A 17,922-nucleotide genomic window follows, 5' to 3' on the forward strand; every position below is an offset into this window, starting at 1 on the left:
ACTGCAGGAGGGGGAGGGGCAGAAAGCAATAAAGAACTTAAAGAAAACACACACACACACACATAAAGGATATAATTCATATAATCCTTCGCTGGAGTGATTGCACTCTATTCCTGGATAGCCTGAAAGATATTGTTGGGGGAATTAAGAGTGTGTGTCAGTGTGTGTGTGTGTGTGTGTGTGTGTGTGTGTGTGTGCATGTGTTGGTGTGTGTCTGTTAGTGTGTGTGTGTCCGTCACAGTGTTTATGTTGTACATAAAATGCTGAAGCCCCGCCCTACGGCGTGTAACACGTGTTCACGGTGGAGCTCGCTACCCGGGCCGGCCGGAGCGTGATGAGAGAGCCTCCAATCGGCTCCCTCCGTCCAGAGGCAGCCCACTCCGGTGTCACCTCGAGTTCATCTCGCTGCACGCTGCACAGTGTGTGTGTGTGTGTGTGTGTGTGTGTGTGTGTGTGTGTGTGTGTGTGTGTGTGTGTGTGTGTGTGTGTGTGTGTGTGTGTGTGTGTGTGTGAAGATGTGTGTTATGGTATGTATATGAAGGACGATTCTGAAACCTTCTTGCCTGGAAGAGTGCGGCGTGGGCGACTGCCTGTAGGCGAGATGTGTGTGTGTGTGTGTGTGTGTGTGTGTGTGTGTGTGTGTGTGTGTGTGTGTGTGTGTGTGTGTGTGTGTGTGTGTGTGTGTGTGTGTGTGTGTGCGGAGAATGAGCGGTGCCATTTCGGTCACGTAATAATGTCAACCTCCTTCTGCCTAAAAATGTGCTTCTCCATGGTAACCGCATCACAGAGAGGAGCCAGTGAGAGGAATGGGTACCAAGCAGTGTGTGTGTGTGTGTGTGTGTGTGTGTGTGTGTGTGTGTGTGTGTGTGTGTGTGTGTGTGTGTGTGTGTGTGTGAGTCCAAAAATACAATGACAGCAGAGAAATTGTTAAATATCTTCACAGACTTGAGTCACTGCAACCTTTAACATCATTTGAACCTGAATGTTTAATCTCTTTTTAATTGTCTTCCTTTTCCCTCTCATCTCCTTTCCTGTCCTTTTTCTTTCCTTTGCTGACTTCCTCTTCATTCCTTTCCAATCCTTTACTCTAATTTCCTCGCCACTCATTTTCTTCTTTTTTATTTCCCTTCCTTTTTCCCAAGGTTTGACTTCCTTTTCTGTTTTTGTCTTTCCTTTCCTTATTTCCTTACTTTGACGTTTCTTTTTCTTGTTTCCTTTCCTTTCCTTTCCTTTCCTTTCCTTTCCTTTCCTTTCCTTTCCTTTCCTTTCCTTTCCTACCCTTTCCTTTCCTTTTTGTTCCTTTCCTTTCCTCTCCTCATCTCCTTCCCATTTATTTCCCTTCCTCTCTCTTCGCTCACCTTCCCTGACTTTGCTCTCCTCGCCCTCTCGCTCAGCTGACACACCTGGCTGACTTGACAAATGAAGACACCACACACCTGTCACTCATATGTCTCCACACCCCCCTCTGTACCCCTCCCACCCCCCTTCATCTCCAACCCTCAGGGCCGCCGCGTCCATCTGCTGACAGAACGGCGAAGGCGTACGTCTCCGCCGCAGCTCGGCGTTCATCAGCAGCTGGCGGCGAGAGCAAAAACTCATTTAAGCCCGGATTGTGTGAACATCAGCTTTTCCTTAAATGGGCAGAATAGATGGGAGCTTTGGGGGTGGTGGAGCAGTGTGTGTGTGTGTGTGGGGGGGGGGGGGGGGGGGGCAGATGGCATTCAGTGTGTGTAGCGACCCCGCCCTCCACACACACACATAAACACACACCTCGACAGGATGACATACGAGGCAGCGCCGGGTGTAAACTGCCATCGTTCACGGGGAATGGTAAATCCTGAATGGCGGGAGAAGAAAGACGGCCGCCAAAGACATAATGCTCCATTTCCCCTAATAAGGTCGTAGATCAACTCGGCAAGCAGGTCCTGAACGGCGCTCGGCGGCGGCGAGGAGGAGCGCTGAAAAGAACAGCTGAGGGCCGTACGTGGCTGTAAATCCACGCCGTTTTCTGATCTCGGTATGACGGAGGACACTCCGCTCAATGAAAAAGCACACAATCATGATGAAGGATCAAAAATCAAAGCGACATGCGATGGGGACAGTAAATTCTCAACCGGTTCCATCTGCGATCTCAGGAACCTTCTTCTTTCTTTTTTTTTCAACTCGGAGCAGGAAGAGCGTCTGTGGATTTTGACAGATTTTTGTCTGCATTTTATGTCTTTATGGAAGAGCTGACAGCAGAGACAGATGACAGGAAATGAGAGGAGACCGAATGGATAGAAGACACAGAGAGAGAGCGAGAGAGAGAAGGAGCGTGAAGTGTTGTGGAAGCTGCAGATCCAGCCGTGTATGAGAGGAGAGGGGCGGCGGGTTAGTCATCGAGTACCGAGGAACATGATTGAGATTATGCGGTGCATCCTTCCTTTCCGATAAAAAGTGCAGCGTCAGCTTGACGCACCGAGCGAGCGAGATTTTGTGTGGCCTGTATCAGCGTGAATCTGTGTGTCCGTGTGTGTGTGTGTGTGTGTGTGTGTGTGTGTGTGTGTGTGTGTGTGCGCGTGTGTGTGTGTGTGCGTGTGTGTGTGTCGATTGTAGACTGCAGGCCATAAACTATTTAAACCACACAGGATGCTAAAGACTTATAAATAAGCACAAAAAACAAAAAACAGCCACAACCAGAAAAGACCCAAAAAAAAGACCATTTACAGCATGTGTGTGTGTGTGTGTGTGTGTGTGTGTGTGTGTGTGTGTGTGTGTGTGTGTGTGTGTGTGTCCACTGGGAGGCAGTGCTCCTCTACAAAGCAGACAGATTGTTCAGCGGTTTGTTCCGTTTCTGGAAGCCATCTGGAGCTGACATTAAACACACACATAAACAAACACTCAGACATTAACAAGCTGGAGCACCGGCGGACGCAGGGCTGCCCGTCAGGGAGGACGACGAAACACACGATGGTTTTTACCCCATCGAGGTAGAAAGACGCATTGCTTCAACGCGGCTTGGTTACCGTGGCGACGCCTCCCACGCTTTATACCGGCGGCGGCGCATTCACGGTCAAAATGATCGGTCATTTTTGAAACAATGGCTCTTTGATTTCGTGCGATAAGTGTCCCGTGTACATTTTTGTCAGCTGCCGCATGCCAGCTAATGTTAGACTTTTTTTTAAAATTCCGCACATTCAACGCCTAAAAAAAAAAATCCCCCTAATTCTTTAATACGTCTGAGAATGTATAACTCTGTACAGTATCCATATCTCCACCCACCTCTCCACACAAAATGATCCTGAGATCAACACCAAGCTGCGACCGACAGTTACGTCGCCCGTCGGTTTGTTGAAATGCCGTTTTGAAGCACGAGTTTTGCGGTTTTTTCCGTCGCCATCTTGTTATTGTGGCGCCAGAACTGACGAGCTCAGGAGGAGCGGTGGATTTGAATGGATCTGTTCGCCCACCTATAGCAGGATCCTGACCGCACCAAAGGCCTGTCGATCAAACAAACACGCCCCGGCCCAAAACATACTGTTTTTTGAGGCCTAATCTTTAACTAGTGACGGGATTATTGTCAGAAGGACCGCCAGAAAACTAATAAGAAGGAGCGACTTTAGCAGCTGACACGAACCTTTAACGGACCTCAACGTGAACGGGGTTTTCAGACTACATTCACAGCGAAGACTCAAGCTGCGAGGAATAGGTGGGCGGAGTCAGACTAATAATAACACCACAAGCTAATATAGATAGTTAATGATAAACTAACTCCATTAACTCTGACAGCAACCACGATAGTTCGAAACTATGGGGAAACACAACGCAGTGGACATGCTAATAGTGACTTTTCGTTTTGGTCATGAGACTTCTCTCTTCACTCAGAGAACCAAGGTCACAACGTAACCACATTTGCTCTGTTGTCTTTCAACTATCTCTCCACTCAGTTACATATTTCATATGTATGGATTTGGAAAGATAGTCTCGTCACTCAGAGAACCAAGGTCACAACGTAACCGCATGCTTTTGGAAGTCACACTTGGCTTTAAGTTATTTCCTATAATTACAGTTAACATTAGAGCAAATAAAATGCAGTGTTTATTTCATTCCTCGGGAATTTGCTCTTGAGTTTTCATAGCTGCTGTAGGAAGTGTTGCTCAAACTACAGCGACGTGCGACATCCCTTCAACGCATGAAAAATCCAAAGCTTGATAGACCTGCCGTGCTATTAAAAGCACTATGTGAGGTGCAGAGGTAGAAAAAAAAAAAAAAACATATTTAAGCAACGAATGAGTCATCTCCACTCTTGAGAAATTGCTGTGTTATACCAAATCTACAAACAGCGCAGCCTGAATGAACAATGAGTCGTCTTTTCTGCCCTCTAACCTCACTAGGTGCTTCTTAACCTCAATGTATACACACAGTAAAACAATGAATCCTCCGTCTGACTATTGAAGGATTGAGCCACAAAATTCACATCCGTTCTCTTCACCATTTCGGAGTTCGACAAGGCGCAGCGGTGCGACGCCATTTTGCAGTGACCAAGCATCGAGGGGGAAACGATAAGTGGACAAGGTGGAACATATATATATATATATATATACCTGGGCCCCTCCCGTCTCCCCATGGCAAGGCTGGTCTGGTCTCAAACACACAGGCAGGGAAAGCATGCACAGGCATGAGTGTGCATTCATGATGCATTCAGATAAAACGTCTGCTTTTCTTAAATGCATGCCAGCTGAGACGCCAATCTCCCAGAACCCCGTTTTTATTTTTTTGGGTTTTATCAGAATACCCATTACCCTCCCCTCCCAGCACAGCCATGCCCACAGCCATAGGAAGAGGGGTCGGGATGGGTCAGGAGGGTTCAGACGCCCCCCTGCGGACGGCCTTGTGTTATGGCTCATGCTCGATCTGCCCGCCGGTTGGTTTTCAGGGTCTGCATTCATTCTCAGAAGTATTTATCCTGAACATGGTCTGTGAGACAAACACCGATGGTGGGTCCGAATTCCTGTGAATGAGCACAGACCCGAGTCTCAACCCGGTATCGCGGCGAAGCGTGAAATAGACACGCCGGAACCTTGCAGCAAAACGTGGAATTGCCACACTTTGGTCTGTCTAAAGCGTGACAGTTTCACGTTTTGAAAAGGTGTGAAACTTACACGCACGTAAATGTCACGCGATACGGGATCATGTGACGCAAGGTCACGCAACAGAGGCAACGAAGGACATTTTTTGAAGTCAGGAGGGTTGGCTTGGTGGCATTAGTCAGACTGCCATACGGGACGAATCCAGATGGTGACAACGTTTTTATAGTTATTTTTGGTTTCCTAACCCCACCCATGTGCTTATTTAGTAACCTCACCCATGTGCTTATTTAGTAACCCCAAGCATGTGTCTTAGCTATAAGTAGAATTTTCCTGTAAATCAACTGTCTCTACGCATGCAGTAGGTTTCATTTTCGTCCACTACAAGAAAACGTGAAACTGTCACGCCCAGACAGGCCAAAGCGAGACCATTTCACGTTTTGCTGAAGTCGACCGGCGTGTCTATTTCACGTTTTGCTGTAGTGGACCGGCGTGTCTATTTCACGTTTTGCTGTAGTGGACCGGCGTGTCTATTTCACGTTTTGCTGTAGTGGACCGGTGTGTCTATTTCACGTTTTTGCCGTGATACCGGGTTGCGAGTGTGGAGGGAAGGGACAACAGTATAGTGACCCATGCAGCAGAAATCCATCACCCAGCAAGTCTTACCCTGTCCTTCACTATGAGACACTTTGGAAGGAGGGGTGGGGGGGGAGGAGACAGACAATGGACACAGAGTTAGTCAGGTGGAGAGAATACTTGCTGAGGACACAACAGTTCCCGAGGTCTCCGCCCCCACAAACACCAAACCTGTACGACCTACCAGGGACTCCCTCTGTTCTGATAAGTCAGTAATCCATAAGTGGATTTGTGCAAACACTGGCTGCGTTTCAATCCAATAGCTCGCTCTCTCGCATCTCATATCGCTGCTTTTTTTTGTCTTTCAGCTGGGGAGAAAAACTAAACTTAGAAATTGTTTTAAAATCACCTTTACAAAGGACAGAAATCAACATTCGAGAGTTCTCAGCCCTCAGATCTGAACGCAGCCGGCGTTTTTTTCCTCTTTTTTTTTTTTTTTTTTTTTTTACCTTCGGGTGGCACAAACATCACAGTATCACAGAGAGAACACACACACACACACACACACACACACACACACACACACACACACACACACACACACACAAAAACCAAAAAAAGATGCTAACCACTTTGTCCTCCTTTGTGGCATGCAGTCCAGGTAGCAGTGAGAATCAAGAAAAGTGGAGGAGGGAGAGGAGAGAAAGAAAACGGGATAGGATGCGAAAGGTAGAAGAAACAGAAGATGCAGAGAAGGCGGGTTAGCGGGTGGGGAAAAAGAGGAACGACAAAAAAAAAAAAAAAAAAGAAGAAGAAAAAGGGAGGAAATAAGAGGAATGTGGTGCAAAACATTTGTTAATTACATTCTGCAGAATTTGTTACACACACTTCATATTATCGGGCGGTGGAGACAACAGGATGCAAATGTCATGGGACCGCGGACATGTTGGGCTGCGGCGGCATGCATGACCCAGCTCGGCGTGATCGGGACGTGTAACACCTCCGCACAAAGAGGCATTCAGCACGATCAAAGCAACGTGGAGCGCATTCTTTCACGACCTTTGACCTTTTTCGAACCTCCTAAAAATGCGCCCGGTCGTTTTAATTTTCTTATGCTGCCATGAAAGCACCACAGATATCAATAATAGAGCTACATTTAAAAACATGGAATTATCTATTATATTTGATGTTAAAAAAAAAAAAAAGAAGAAATAAAACCGGTGGGATAAATTTAAATAAATAAATGATTGCTAGTCTCCTTGTTAGTAATACAGTATGTTAATTATTGTGGGAAGCTTTGTGGCAATTTGTGTAATCAGTGTTGGAGTTTGGATCATCCTGTTGCTGCGATGCCTTCTGCAGGGCACAGGGCAGCACTACACACCTCCGTCAATAGGAGGTAATGAATTATTACTGTAAGCAGCTTAGAAGCCACTTAGAGGGGTTGTGATGCAGGATCATTTCTGGCCAATACTCTAGTTTTATAGTTTCAGGGAGCCCTTATGACGTGCAACGTGTCATGTGAGAATTTTTTTTTTTAAATCCTTCAATTTAGAAAGTAAGAAAGAAGGGAACTAAAATATTTAAAAGCTATAACAATGTGCAGTTGTGTGCAGCATGCTGCTCAATGTCATAGGAAGTGATTGTACATGAATCTTTCTACATTAGAAAGTTGTACAAAAAAAAATATCTCCTTTTTTTTTCCCACGACTTAAAATTTTTTGCCTACAATTTGTCCCAAAAATCAGAATCATATAAAATATTATAATTATTAAAATATTATAATTTTGAATCACAATTTTATTTTTTATTTTTAATAAAAGCAGCGACAAAATCAAGTATTTTTTATCAAAACAATCACACAAAAAAATAAGAAGTCATAAAATCGTACATGGCCGGATTTTTTTGGGGTACTGTTTTTAAAATTACCTTTGGTACTTTTTTCTGGTACCATTTTAAGATCACATCATGCACTTTTTGTGCTACTGTTTTAGAATAAAGTGCATCATGTACTGGTTTAAAATGACCAACGGTACTTTTTGTGATAATGTTTTGAAATGCTATTGAGTACTTTTTGTTGTTCAGATTTAAGATGACGTTTTATCTCTTTTGTGGTGGCGTTTTAAAATAACATAAGACAGTTTTTGTGGTGCTGTTTTCTAATTAAGTTCAGTACAAAAAATTAGTACAATTTTAAAATGACCTGTGGTACTTTTTGTGATAAAGGTCTGGAAATACATGAGGTACTTTTTGCATTTAGATTTAAAGTGATGTTTAGTTCTTGTCGTGGTGCTATTTTAAAGTTACCTTCGGTATTTTCTGCCATCATGTTTTTAATTGCATTTAGTACTTACTGTGGTAAAGTTGTAAAAGGATTTTAAGTACTTGTAATTTTAAAGCAACATCACAAAAAAAGCTCCTTATGTAAATTTAAGTTTAGTACATTCTGTGATAATGTTTTAAAATTACATTTGGTACTTTTTGGGATGCTCTGGTACTATTGTAAAAATGACATCTGGCACTTTTTCATTGTACTCTGGTGCTGTTTTTCCAAATTAGACACAGTACGTTTCAACCTGACACCTGACAGTTTTACCGGTACTGTGATACGGTTATCAAATATAATATTACATCTGAAAAACTCCCAGTAATTAAACTTTTTTTCTGCACTCTCAAAGCCCAAATCCAAAAAAACGACCTGCATTTTGTGCTGATTTCGATGAACTGATCATTTTAAGAAAAAAAACACACAAAAAAACAAGGCATTCATATGTACAAGTTTAAAAAAAAAGCCTGTGTATTTCTAGTGTTCGGATACCGCTGAAGAAACAAGCTGTTAGGAGTATATTTATATTCCAAATGTGCCGTAGATGTTATTTTTGAAGACAAACTGCGAACCGCAGGAAAACAAACAGCGTGCTGCTGATGCGGGTAAACGAGCACACTGTAAGGCAGGAGACTCTTTATGTAACGGAACAAAGCTCACACTTTCCTAACGCTGTTATTCTGCTCGAACGGCCAAACGAGCCGGGACAGAGGCAGGCACCGCCGAGACCAGACGAGCGTCACTTCCGACACGTCCCACCCACACATTACACATGCACACGCACACACACAAACACACAAACACAACCGTACACACACACACACACACACACACACACACACACACACACACACACACACACACACACACACACACACACACACACACACAGGGGAAAGGAAAGAAATGGAGCATGAATTACATGTTGTGTTGCCGTTTCTCTCGTAAGGATTTATGAATTAAACTCAATTCTCAACAGGAATTTTTGATAAAGTTTGGGATGAGTTCTAAGAATCATCTTCTTGTTTATTTATGTAATATTCAATATTTAATTAGTTCTCCGTGCGGGAAGCGGACAACAGTTGAATTACGTGCTGTAAGTGAACCGTGTATTGAATAGATTTTGTGTTTTAATGTCTTTTAATCTCAGTGCAAACGTGCTGATTGATGATCCATTGTGTCAAATTGGCACAAATTTGACATTCAAGTCTCAGATAAAAAAAAAAAAAAAACCTGCTGTAAGAAGGTAAATCTACTGGACATATGTGATTAAACCAGAAAACAATAATATATGCACTAAACTTCCTTTTGTTTTATTTTCGGTAAATTATTTAGTCCTAAAAAAGTTTACTTTTTTAATGGAGCTAAGTTTAATCTCATGGCATTCAATTCCACATTAGAACATTCATTATTTAAAAAGGCAATAATGACTGATGTTATTTTGAGCTCCTCTTCCCCTTTGCTTTATTTATTTTATTTATAGATGGCGTTGGTCTCATCCCTTCGTTTCCACGTAGCAGCCTGCCTCCTGTTAAAGTAATATTAATGGCTCCACCAGCAGGGATACTATCTTTATCCGCCGTGCTGACTGGCCATTGAGTTCTGCATACGTGTGGTGCCAGTGTGAGTCCAGGCCCAGCTGGGATGGGCGGATACTGAACAGATTGGGGACCAGCAGGCCACGGGGTGGAGGGGCCCGTCGTCAGGTAAAACAACCAGAAGGAGGGCCCTTCTCTTGGGTTGGAGGGGAGCCCAGAGAAGGGTTGGGATGGAAGGGGTTTGGGTTTTAAAATAGCACAAACCTGTCTATGGTTGGACACCGAACTGATCCAGCCCGGATCACATTAATGGTCGTAATAAAATTACACGGTGTGGGATTTATATTTAAAACAGTGCAGCAACTTGAATTTGCTGGTTAGCGTTAGCACTGGGCTGTGTTTCTAGCGCATTATTGGTTTAATTTAAGCACCGTTTAAAAATGCTCTGTTAAAAATCTCCAATTATGTCTAAAACTTTGGTTTATGACGAGAATACTTTAGCTAAACTAAGATGTTTAACACTGAAGTCATAACCAACTCTTCTTTATATATATATATATATCAGGAGGTGACGGTAATAATATTCGAAGATAAATCGAATAGTTCAGGGCGAATTTGGAAGTCGTTTTTTTTTTTTTTTTTAAACCACAAACACCGCAGCCTGAAAAAAAACGAGCGTCACGACTGGTGCCAAAGCCGTCCGTCCAAATACACTTTGACCTCACCAAAGTGTGACCGGGAAGCGACGGAAAGACAAAAAAAAAAAAAAAAAAAAAGCAACGAACAAACACAGAAGCAGAAAGTGTACATCGTCGACAGCTGGAATGAGGTGAGTGTGAGGAAGGAAAGAGGAGGAAGGGGGGGAGGTAGGGCGCGGGGGAGGTCAGAGGTCACGTTTCTCACATTGTTGGAGCGCAGAGAGACCCGGCCTCCACAGCGAGCGCAGAATTTGGTCTGGCAGTAGGAGCAGAGGTGGCCGCAGCCGTCGGCGAACTTGGTCTTGCGGCAGATCCCGCAGGTGGGCGCGTCGTCCTTCTGCTGGGTCTGCTGGCGCCGCGTCTCGGCGCCGATGCGACGCACCTCCTGTTTGTAGCTCTCGAACTGCTGGTGCAGCGTTCTGAATCGGAGAGACGAGAGGATCACACAATAAGCGGCGCGCAGTGAAACTTTTTGTTTGCCGTCTTGAGCATCCGCCAAAAAAAAACAAAAAAAAAACCCAAGAATAACTGAATCGTTTTCAAAATCAATAAATCGCACAGAAAACAAAGAGCTACGTAACGCATGCACATGTTTGAGAAACATTTCGGTTAGAGCGGAATAACTGTCAATTAAAGCCCCACTTGAAAGGTCTTTCTTTTTTTCTTTTAAAAAAAATAAAAAATAAAAAATCATACACGCAATTAAACGAAGCTCGAGCGGAGTTTCGCGCTCCGCGGCTCGCAGCCTTTTTTCACCCTCCCCGCTTCCCGGGACGCCTGCGATGGAAATAACCCCCGAGTGTGAATTGCAAATCAGACCATGTGAAAAAACACCCACAGTGTTGTCTCAACAGAACTGTCAGAGGAGGACGGCATCAGCGTGGCACGGCTCGGGTGTGCGGGGGACCCAGACGGGGCCCTTTAATTACCTCGCTGAGCGAGCGAGGTAGACAGGAAGGAGATGGCTTCATTCACTGATTTGCAGCCAATTAGCCCGTTTGTGCGAGCAGACGAGCTTCAGGCATGTGTTTTGAGTTTTTGGGGAGAAAAAAAAAAAAAAAGGGAAATTTATACTTTTGCTCAAGTTAAAATATCATTTTAAATCTATGAAGCCTATGAAACCAAAAAGAGTTCCAAAAAAATGTAGAAAAGCTGCCCATCTGGCATCAAACTCATGCACGGTGAATGGACATAGACGACACATATGACCCAAAGTAACTTTCAAATTTATCGTTTTAGTCCAAACAACCAGTTCAAACGAACCTCAGAGAACTTCAGCTGATTACCTTGGTCTATTGGAAGCAGACATGTCTTCCCGTATGCAGTGTTCAGCTGCTGGGTAGGAAACAGGCTGAAAACATAACACCTGCTCTGCCGTCAGCAGCTTTTCCTGGTACAAATAACCTATCAGGTAAGAGTCCTCCACCACCATGACCCATCCCAAGTCCACGAACGATGCTCATCACTGAAACGTTACAAAAAAAAAAAAAAAAAAGTCTGTCGTTACTGAAAACCAAGCCGTCCAAATGAAGCGTTATTTAATTCCCAAAAAGTATGTATAAAATAAATGAATCCTAAGCTGCTGAACGGAGAAGGAGTCTCGTCACTGGAGTCTTCCTCGCCGTCTGCGGCCGGTCGTGCCGCGGCAGCAGACTGCCACCGTGCACAGTTGGAGCCGGGAGGCGACTGGGACGCTTCTCAGCCAATCAGCTGCCACGAAGGAATGACAGGAACTTGGACCGTGACGTTGAATGAAGAAAAGAAAAAAAAAGAAAAAAAAGTAACCGAGAGAAATATTTTCACAGTGATGTCGAGGTCACAGAATGAAAAAAAAAAATCAAGTACGAAGGGGAAATCTCAGCATCAAAGCCTCCGAGTTCAAGTCAGATGGGTTGTAACATCAGGATTGGGAATAACCAGAGTCGATATTATCAGCACACTAAAATCACAATCACAGAACGGAAGTAAAAAAGATTGACGCAAAATTACTCCAAGTGAAATGAGCTTGGAAACAACCAAACCAGTTTTTTCGATAAGTTCCGAAACGCCGAGTTTCATCGCTCGATCAAAAATCGGCACCTGCTTTTTTTTTTTTCTGTAATTTCTTTATGCACCTAAAACTTGAGCAGAGAGCGCACATCAAAGTAAACTGTGCTGTAAAGTTCGGGGTCTACCGGGAATTGACTCAATTCTGAGAGTCAGACTAGTGGTCATTTAAGGAACTACAGTTTTTAGCCCCGGATTTTTCCGCTTGGCCACGATTCGCTAGTATTGCCATTTTGCAATATGTTAATATGTCAATAACGTACATTGCCATTTATGACCTTTTATCAACCGCAAATTATGTCCTAAAAGGTAATTTTTGTCCGTTTTATCTAATAAAATAAAGTCTTCAGTCCGTTCATCTCACTTTAATAATTTTTAATGCAACAAAATGTGAATGTCAAGCAGACTGACCAACACTGTTGTAAAAAAAATTATCTATTTATACAGCAGAATATCAGTACTTGGAGTCCATGTGTTGATAAATTACTGCCACGAAAAATATTGCAACGCTGTCCTGTATTGATGTTTTTCCCTCTACAACCATTATCATAATACGCATCAACGCTGTACCATGATAGCATCGTTTGTCTGGGGTTGGCTGAGGAAGGCAGCTTTGAACAGATATGTTCAGATACTGTGATTCAGCATCTGTAACTGTAACTGCAGCCGGCCACAGACATCAGATGTTTCCAGTGTAAATTGTCTGCTCGTTCAAATACGCTCACAAATTTAAATCTGCACGTGCCGGTTTTCACTTAGAAAAATGCTTCCAGGCTGGCTTTGATTTAAACCCCCCCCAAAAAAAATAAATAAAGATAAATGGACGTTGGACAAAACCTAAAGCATATTTCAAACGGAAAAACAACACGACACCGCCGCGGCAGCGACGTCACAAACGTGACCTCTGACCCCGAGGAGCCATCTACCCTGCCAGTGGGAGTCCAGGGGTCTGAGCCGAGCCCAGGCGCCATGGGAACAGCTGTCAGAAACAGAGGGCGCGCTGCCGGTTGCCGCGGCAACGCGGCGGCGTCAAGCGCCGGGTGTCAGCGGGTGTCAGCGCACCAGCTGTTCCCGTTCTCAGAGCCTCGTCCTCGTCCGTCTCCTTCAACCGCTTCCGCACATTCAGCAGACGCGCACCGTTAAAGCTGCGTTGAAGCTGGACGCTACGTCGATGAGAGCCGAGAGACTCAACCCGAAACAGTTCAATTGCGGCTCGTGAAGCCGAAACGAAGGGCCGAAAGACGCTAAAATCATAGAGTGGGAGGGGAACAGCAGAAGCAGGTAACAAGTCTCTGTGAATTCATCACCTTCAACATTACAGAAAATCATTTGATGCAATGATTACGTAACATCAATTTAATTTAACCTTTATTTGACCAAGTAATAATTAAAAAAAGGAGTTGAGATAAAATCTCTGGATATCCCCTGCAGAGTAATAAAGCAAATTCGGGCAATCTCCACAATTTGTGGGAGTTTTTGATAAAAAATTTCTGCAATTTTCTTTTTTTTGTTTTGTTGCAAAAACAGAATCTCTGCTGAAAGTATTACAGCGTAAGTAGCTTTTCAAAACAAAACTCCCTTCATTAATAAAAAAAATAACTCCATCATTCACAATCACCAAAAGGCTCCGCCCCCTCTCCTCTCATCATCCAAACAAACTGGAATAAAACAAGACGTTTACGTGAGGATGCAGAAAAGGATGACTGGTATGATTTTCCCGCTGGGGGAGGGAGGGGGGGGGGGGGCTTGTCCTCTCAGGTGAGGACAAGGCTCTTTGTGTTCACTCTGCTGTGAGTTCATCCATTACATGCCTGAGCCACGCTGCCTCCCCCGGGGGAGGGGGGGGAGGGAGGAGAGGGGGGGGGGGGGGGGTCGGCCACCTCGCCTAGGAACACAGGTGGTGAAGGAGAGCTCAAATACTTCAGTCGCATGTCTTCCACATGACTTGTGTATGCAAACACTAGTGCAAAAAAACAAAAAAAAAACAGGTTTGTCATATTTGTTTTCTCCGAAATTAACTTGAATCCCTCCTGGATGTGGTTACATTAGTGTATGCGCCACTACAACCACACACACACACACACACACACACACACACACACACTAGTAAATGCATCACATCAGCACCGAGTTGAATTTACAAATCTCTTGTTGCTACGGTAACCGATCTCAGGTCTCACACAGGAAGTGATATACTTGATACAGTTTGGCCGTCACCATCTTGTTGTTGTTTTTTTTTTTTTGGAGCCAGTGGTGACCATATTTGGACAGGCTAGGGAGGAGCAGGAGGCGGGTCTGACTGACACTACGCCCCGCCCACCTATAACCAGAAACCTGACTGCACCCGAGGCTTGTCAATCAAACAGACACGCCGCGATGCGTGACGAAAGAAGACGACTTCGGCCGTCAAAAGGTTCTGCGTGGAACTGAGGTGCAGTCAAACTGGAGTAGTTACTTTATTATTATTATTATTTCATATTTATTTGCGTAGGGACGAGTCTGTAGCGACACACCACAGCATTTATAGCCAAAGCTAATTTGTAGTGGCCGTCTCTCGATGGGCCTTTAAAAATACATTCACAGGAGACGATCCAAACCACGCACTCGACAATATACTGTCAAAACGCAAAAGCTAAACGAGAAATACAGACAGATTAGAAGACAAATTGATATAAGAACGCACCACGAAAAAAGGGAGAACCGGATCATTCACGACTACATGACAGATCCCTCCTAAAAAAAAACTTTAGAATTTAAAATGATCCAAATCAGGATCCAGTTCGAGTCCGATCGTCCCGGAAGATTTAACGAGCAGATCTCGGATGGTGTGTTTTTTTTTTTCTCGAGACGCCCATCTAACACTGTCAGACAGTGACCGGCGGGGGGGGGGGGGGGGGGGGGAGGCGGGCGGGGGAGGGAGGCGGGGGTGGGGGGTGTCCAAGCGGTGTGAACCAGCTGAACCGCCGCCGTCTCCTCTCTCCGGGTCACCAGCACCGGCCCGACAGGGACAGACAGCATCTGCTGGTTAGCCCGGCTTTTGGCCTTGTCAAAACAAGTGTGTGTGTGTGTGTGTGTGTGTGTGTGTGTGTGTGTGTGTGCGCGCGCGCAAATCAAGACACACAAACACACAAACACAAACATTGACACAGACAGAGAGCCCACATAAACACATGTATGGCCCGCTGCCTTCGGCCTCACATACAGTATGGAGGTCAGGACTCCCTCCTCCCCCCTCCTCCCCTCTCCGTCTCCGCCTCCTCCGTCTCCCTCGTTCTTCACCAGTCGCTGGTGTCGAGTTGTTAATTAACGCCGCTATGAATACATTGCCCGAGGAAGAGGAGGGGAAGCTGTGTGTGTGCGTGTGCGTGTGCGTGTGCGTGTGTGTGTGTGTGTGTGTGCGTGTGCGTGTGTGTGTGTGCGTGTGTGTGTGCGTCAGGCAGTACTATTTCGGTCTCATCAGCTGATTGCCGGCGACACCGAGCAGAAGACTCTTTCTCAGTTGGACGAGGCTCAAGATTGGACCGTTCGCTAAGCCCCGCCTCTTTTATCCATACAAATTCACCTTTATTTTTCAAAATGCAGGCCTCGCATTTATCACAGAGGGCACCGCCTTAAAGTTCGGATGAAGGTTCGTGTTTTTTTTTTTTTAATCGCGGTTCACTTTGCATTTGGATTCACGTTGTGATTTTGACTTTGACGGACAGCCAGCTGATCGTCTTTTTTTTAGACGGCGTGACGTCGGCGTGCTGTCCAATCAGCTGGTAGACTTTTTCCGTTTAAACGGAGAAAAATTAGAGAACAGATCAATTTCGTTGGCACTTTGTTATTATTTTTTTCTGCCGTAACGACCGAAAAAAATAAGTTTGTGTCGGCATTTTGGTGTTTTTCCGCAATTAGGAACAAATTCCAGTTAATTCTCTCCTCCTCTCTCCTGCGTTTCTATGGAGGCAAAAAAAATGTGTACTTCTTTTCCGGTTATATTTCCTTTTTCTACTGTTTAATAAGCACCAATTAACAAATCCCTTTGTCACAAATCCCTGTAATTGGTCCAAAAGTCCAAAAGAGTTTGAACCGAGACCGAGACCGGCTGTTTTAGTTGGACCAAATCCGGACTTTGGTCCAAGACGCCTTTCACACCTTGTGTTTTAATTTGGAACAAACTGAACGTAAAGCCCGGAGGTCCAGACAAAAAGGTGTGAAAGGACCCTAAATTTTCAACCACTGACCAGCTGAAATAACGATGGTTGCTAAAGCTAAGAGCCAGCAGACAACGTGCACAAGCTGGCAGTTTTTCCAAGGGTTTGGAGACTTTAGTTTAAAAGAAGAAAAGCAAAGCGCTCCGGATCAATAACGAACGAGGCGCAGCGGAGGACGGTTGGAGAAAAAATATCTCGCGCGCTATCTCGACACATGCTGGAGAGGAGGACTCGGGGATGGAGGTGGAGTGATCAGAGAGGAGACGCAGACGGGGAGAAGAGGTGGGGGAGAAAAAAAAAAAAGAAAGAAAAAGAAATAGGAAGACAGGAAGAAGTGGTGAGGAGCGTGTAACAACGAATACCCAGAAACCATCCCATCTTAGAAAGAGATGGATCGACAAACTGACGTCTACAGAGAGGAGGAGGAGGAGGAGGAGGACGAAGGAGAACAATTGAAAAAGCAAAAAGGACCAACAACAAAAAAAAGAGCCAAGACGGAAACAAGCGTGGGCCAGAGACCAGCGGAGGAGAGAAGCATCCGGAGCCGCTCTATAAATACCACTCGAGGAGAGCGGTGGATGATGGAGAGAGGATGGAGACAGGATAATGGAAAGAGGAAGAGGAGGGGAAGAAAAAGAATAGATAGATCCTCTCAGGAAAACTCAAGTTTATAAAAGCAGGAACATTATTAGTTTAATGAAAAGTGCAGAAAAGGAGAAGGAAAAAAAAAAAAAAAAAGTCAAAGAACTGAGAGAGAAGAGCAACAGATGGGAGCCGAAAGCAAAAGCAAACACCTTCTTTGTTTTCTTATTTGCCCGCCGCGATGTTCTCCGTGACGACTTTTACATATTTGGCTCCCTCCACTGTCAAAAGGCTATAAAAACAAAACCAAAAAAAAAGGGTACCCGCGTCATAATGCGAGCAGAAAACCAAACACCCAGATGGCTGATGTGTGTCTATCTATCTATAGGGCAGCAATTTCTCAAACAATCTGGTCAACCCTCCGCGGCTCGATGGGGTTTGATTCCCAGCTGTCGCTCTTTCCAGGATCCGGTGTCTCCTCGGACCGATGGAGTCACATAAACCCGCCGGTTTATCGCGCGGCTCGAAAGGCGGCAAGAAACAAAATCTGGCTTCTGTTATTTTTTTTTATTTTTTTTTTTTTTAGAAGAGTCTCGACTTCAGGGTGCAAAAGCTACACTTCATCTTTTCCCCCCCGTCGATCCCAAACAAATTTAGATCAAAACCAGTAACCACAAAACTACAAAATATAGATGAAACGACCTCTTTTTCACCTTTTTTTATGCTTATGGGTAATTCAATTTGCTAAGTCAGCACTAGCGCTGAGCGTTTATTCTGTGCCGACCCGTCCAATCGCAGTGAAGGAAGGGGCGGGACAAATGCCGCAAAGACGCCGATAGTATAGGATGGACGTGGCTTCCGGGTCTGAAAAGTTAAGGCAAATGCAGAAGTGCC

At 44.7% G+C, this 17,922-nt stretch overlaps 1 protein-coding gene across 10 annotated transcripts in view; it reads right to left on the minus strand.

The window, feature by feature from the left end:
- Positions 1-17,922, minus strand: part of rims1b (regulating synaptic membrane exocytosis 1b) — a 72,958-nt gene that overhangs the window by 43,748 nt on the left and 11,288 nt on the right. For 7 of the 10 annotated variants that reach the window (XM_069167883.1, XM_069167885.1, XM_069167884.1 and 4 more), the window contains exons 2-4: positions 10,410-10,623; positions 6,272-6,283; positions 5,733-5,753 (exon numbers count right to left, since the gene is read on the minus strand). The exons of 1 other annotated variant lie outside the window; for it this stretch is intronic. In XM_069167883.1, coding sequence (XP_069023984.1) covers positions 5,733-5,753; positions 6,272-6,283; positions 10,410-10,623 — 247 coding nt within the window. The remainder of the gene's footprint in view (positions 1-5,732; positions 5,754-6,271; positions 6,284-10,409; positions 10,624-17,922) is intronic. 2 more of the 10 variants (XM_069167881.1, XM_069167882.1) reach the window with 2 other exon arrangements.

This window comes from Embiotoca jacksoni, unplaced genomic scaffold (genome assembly GCF_022577435.1).
Source record: "Embiotoca jacksoni isolate LCO1_2020_lvr unplaced genomic scaffold, fEmbJac1.0.p SCAF_4, whole genome shotgun sequence".
NCBI classification, from domain to species: Eukaryota; Metazoa; Chordata; class Actinopteri; family Embiotocidae; genus Embiotoca; species Embiotoca jacksoni.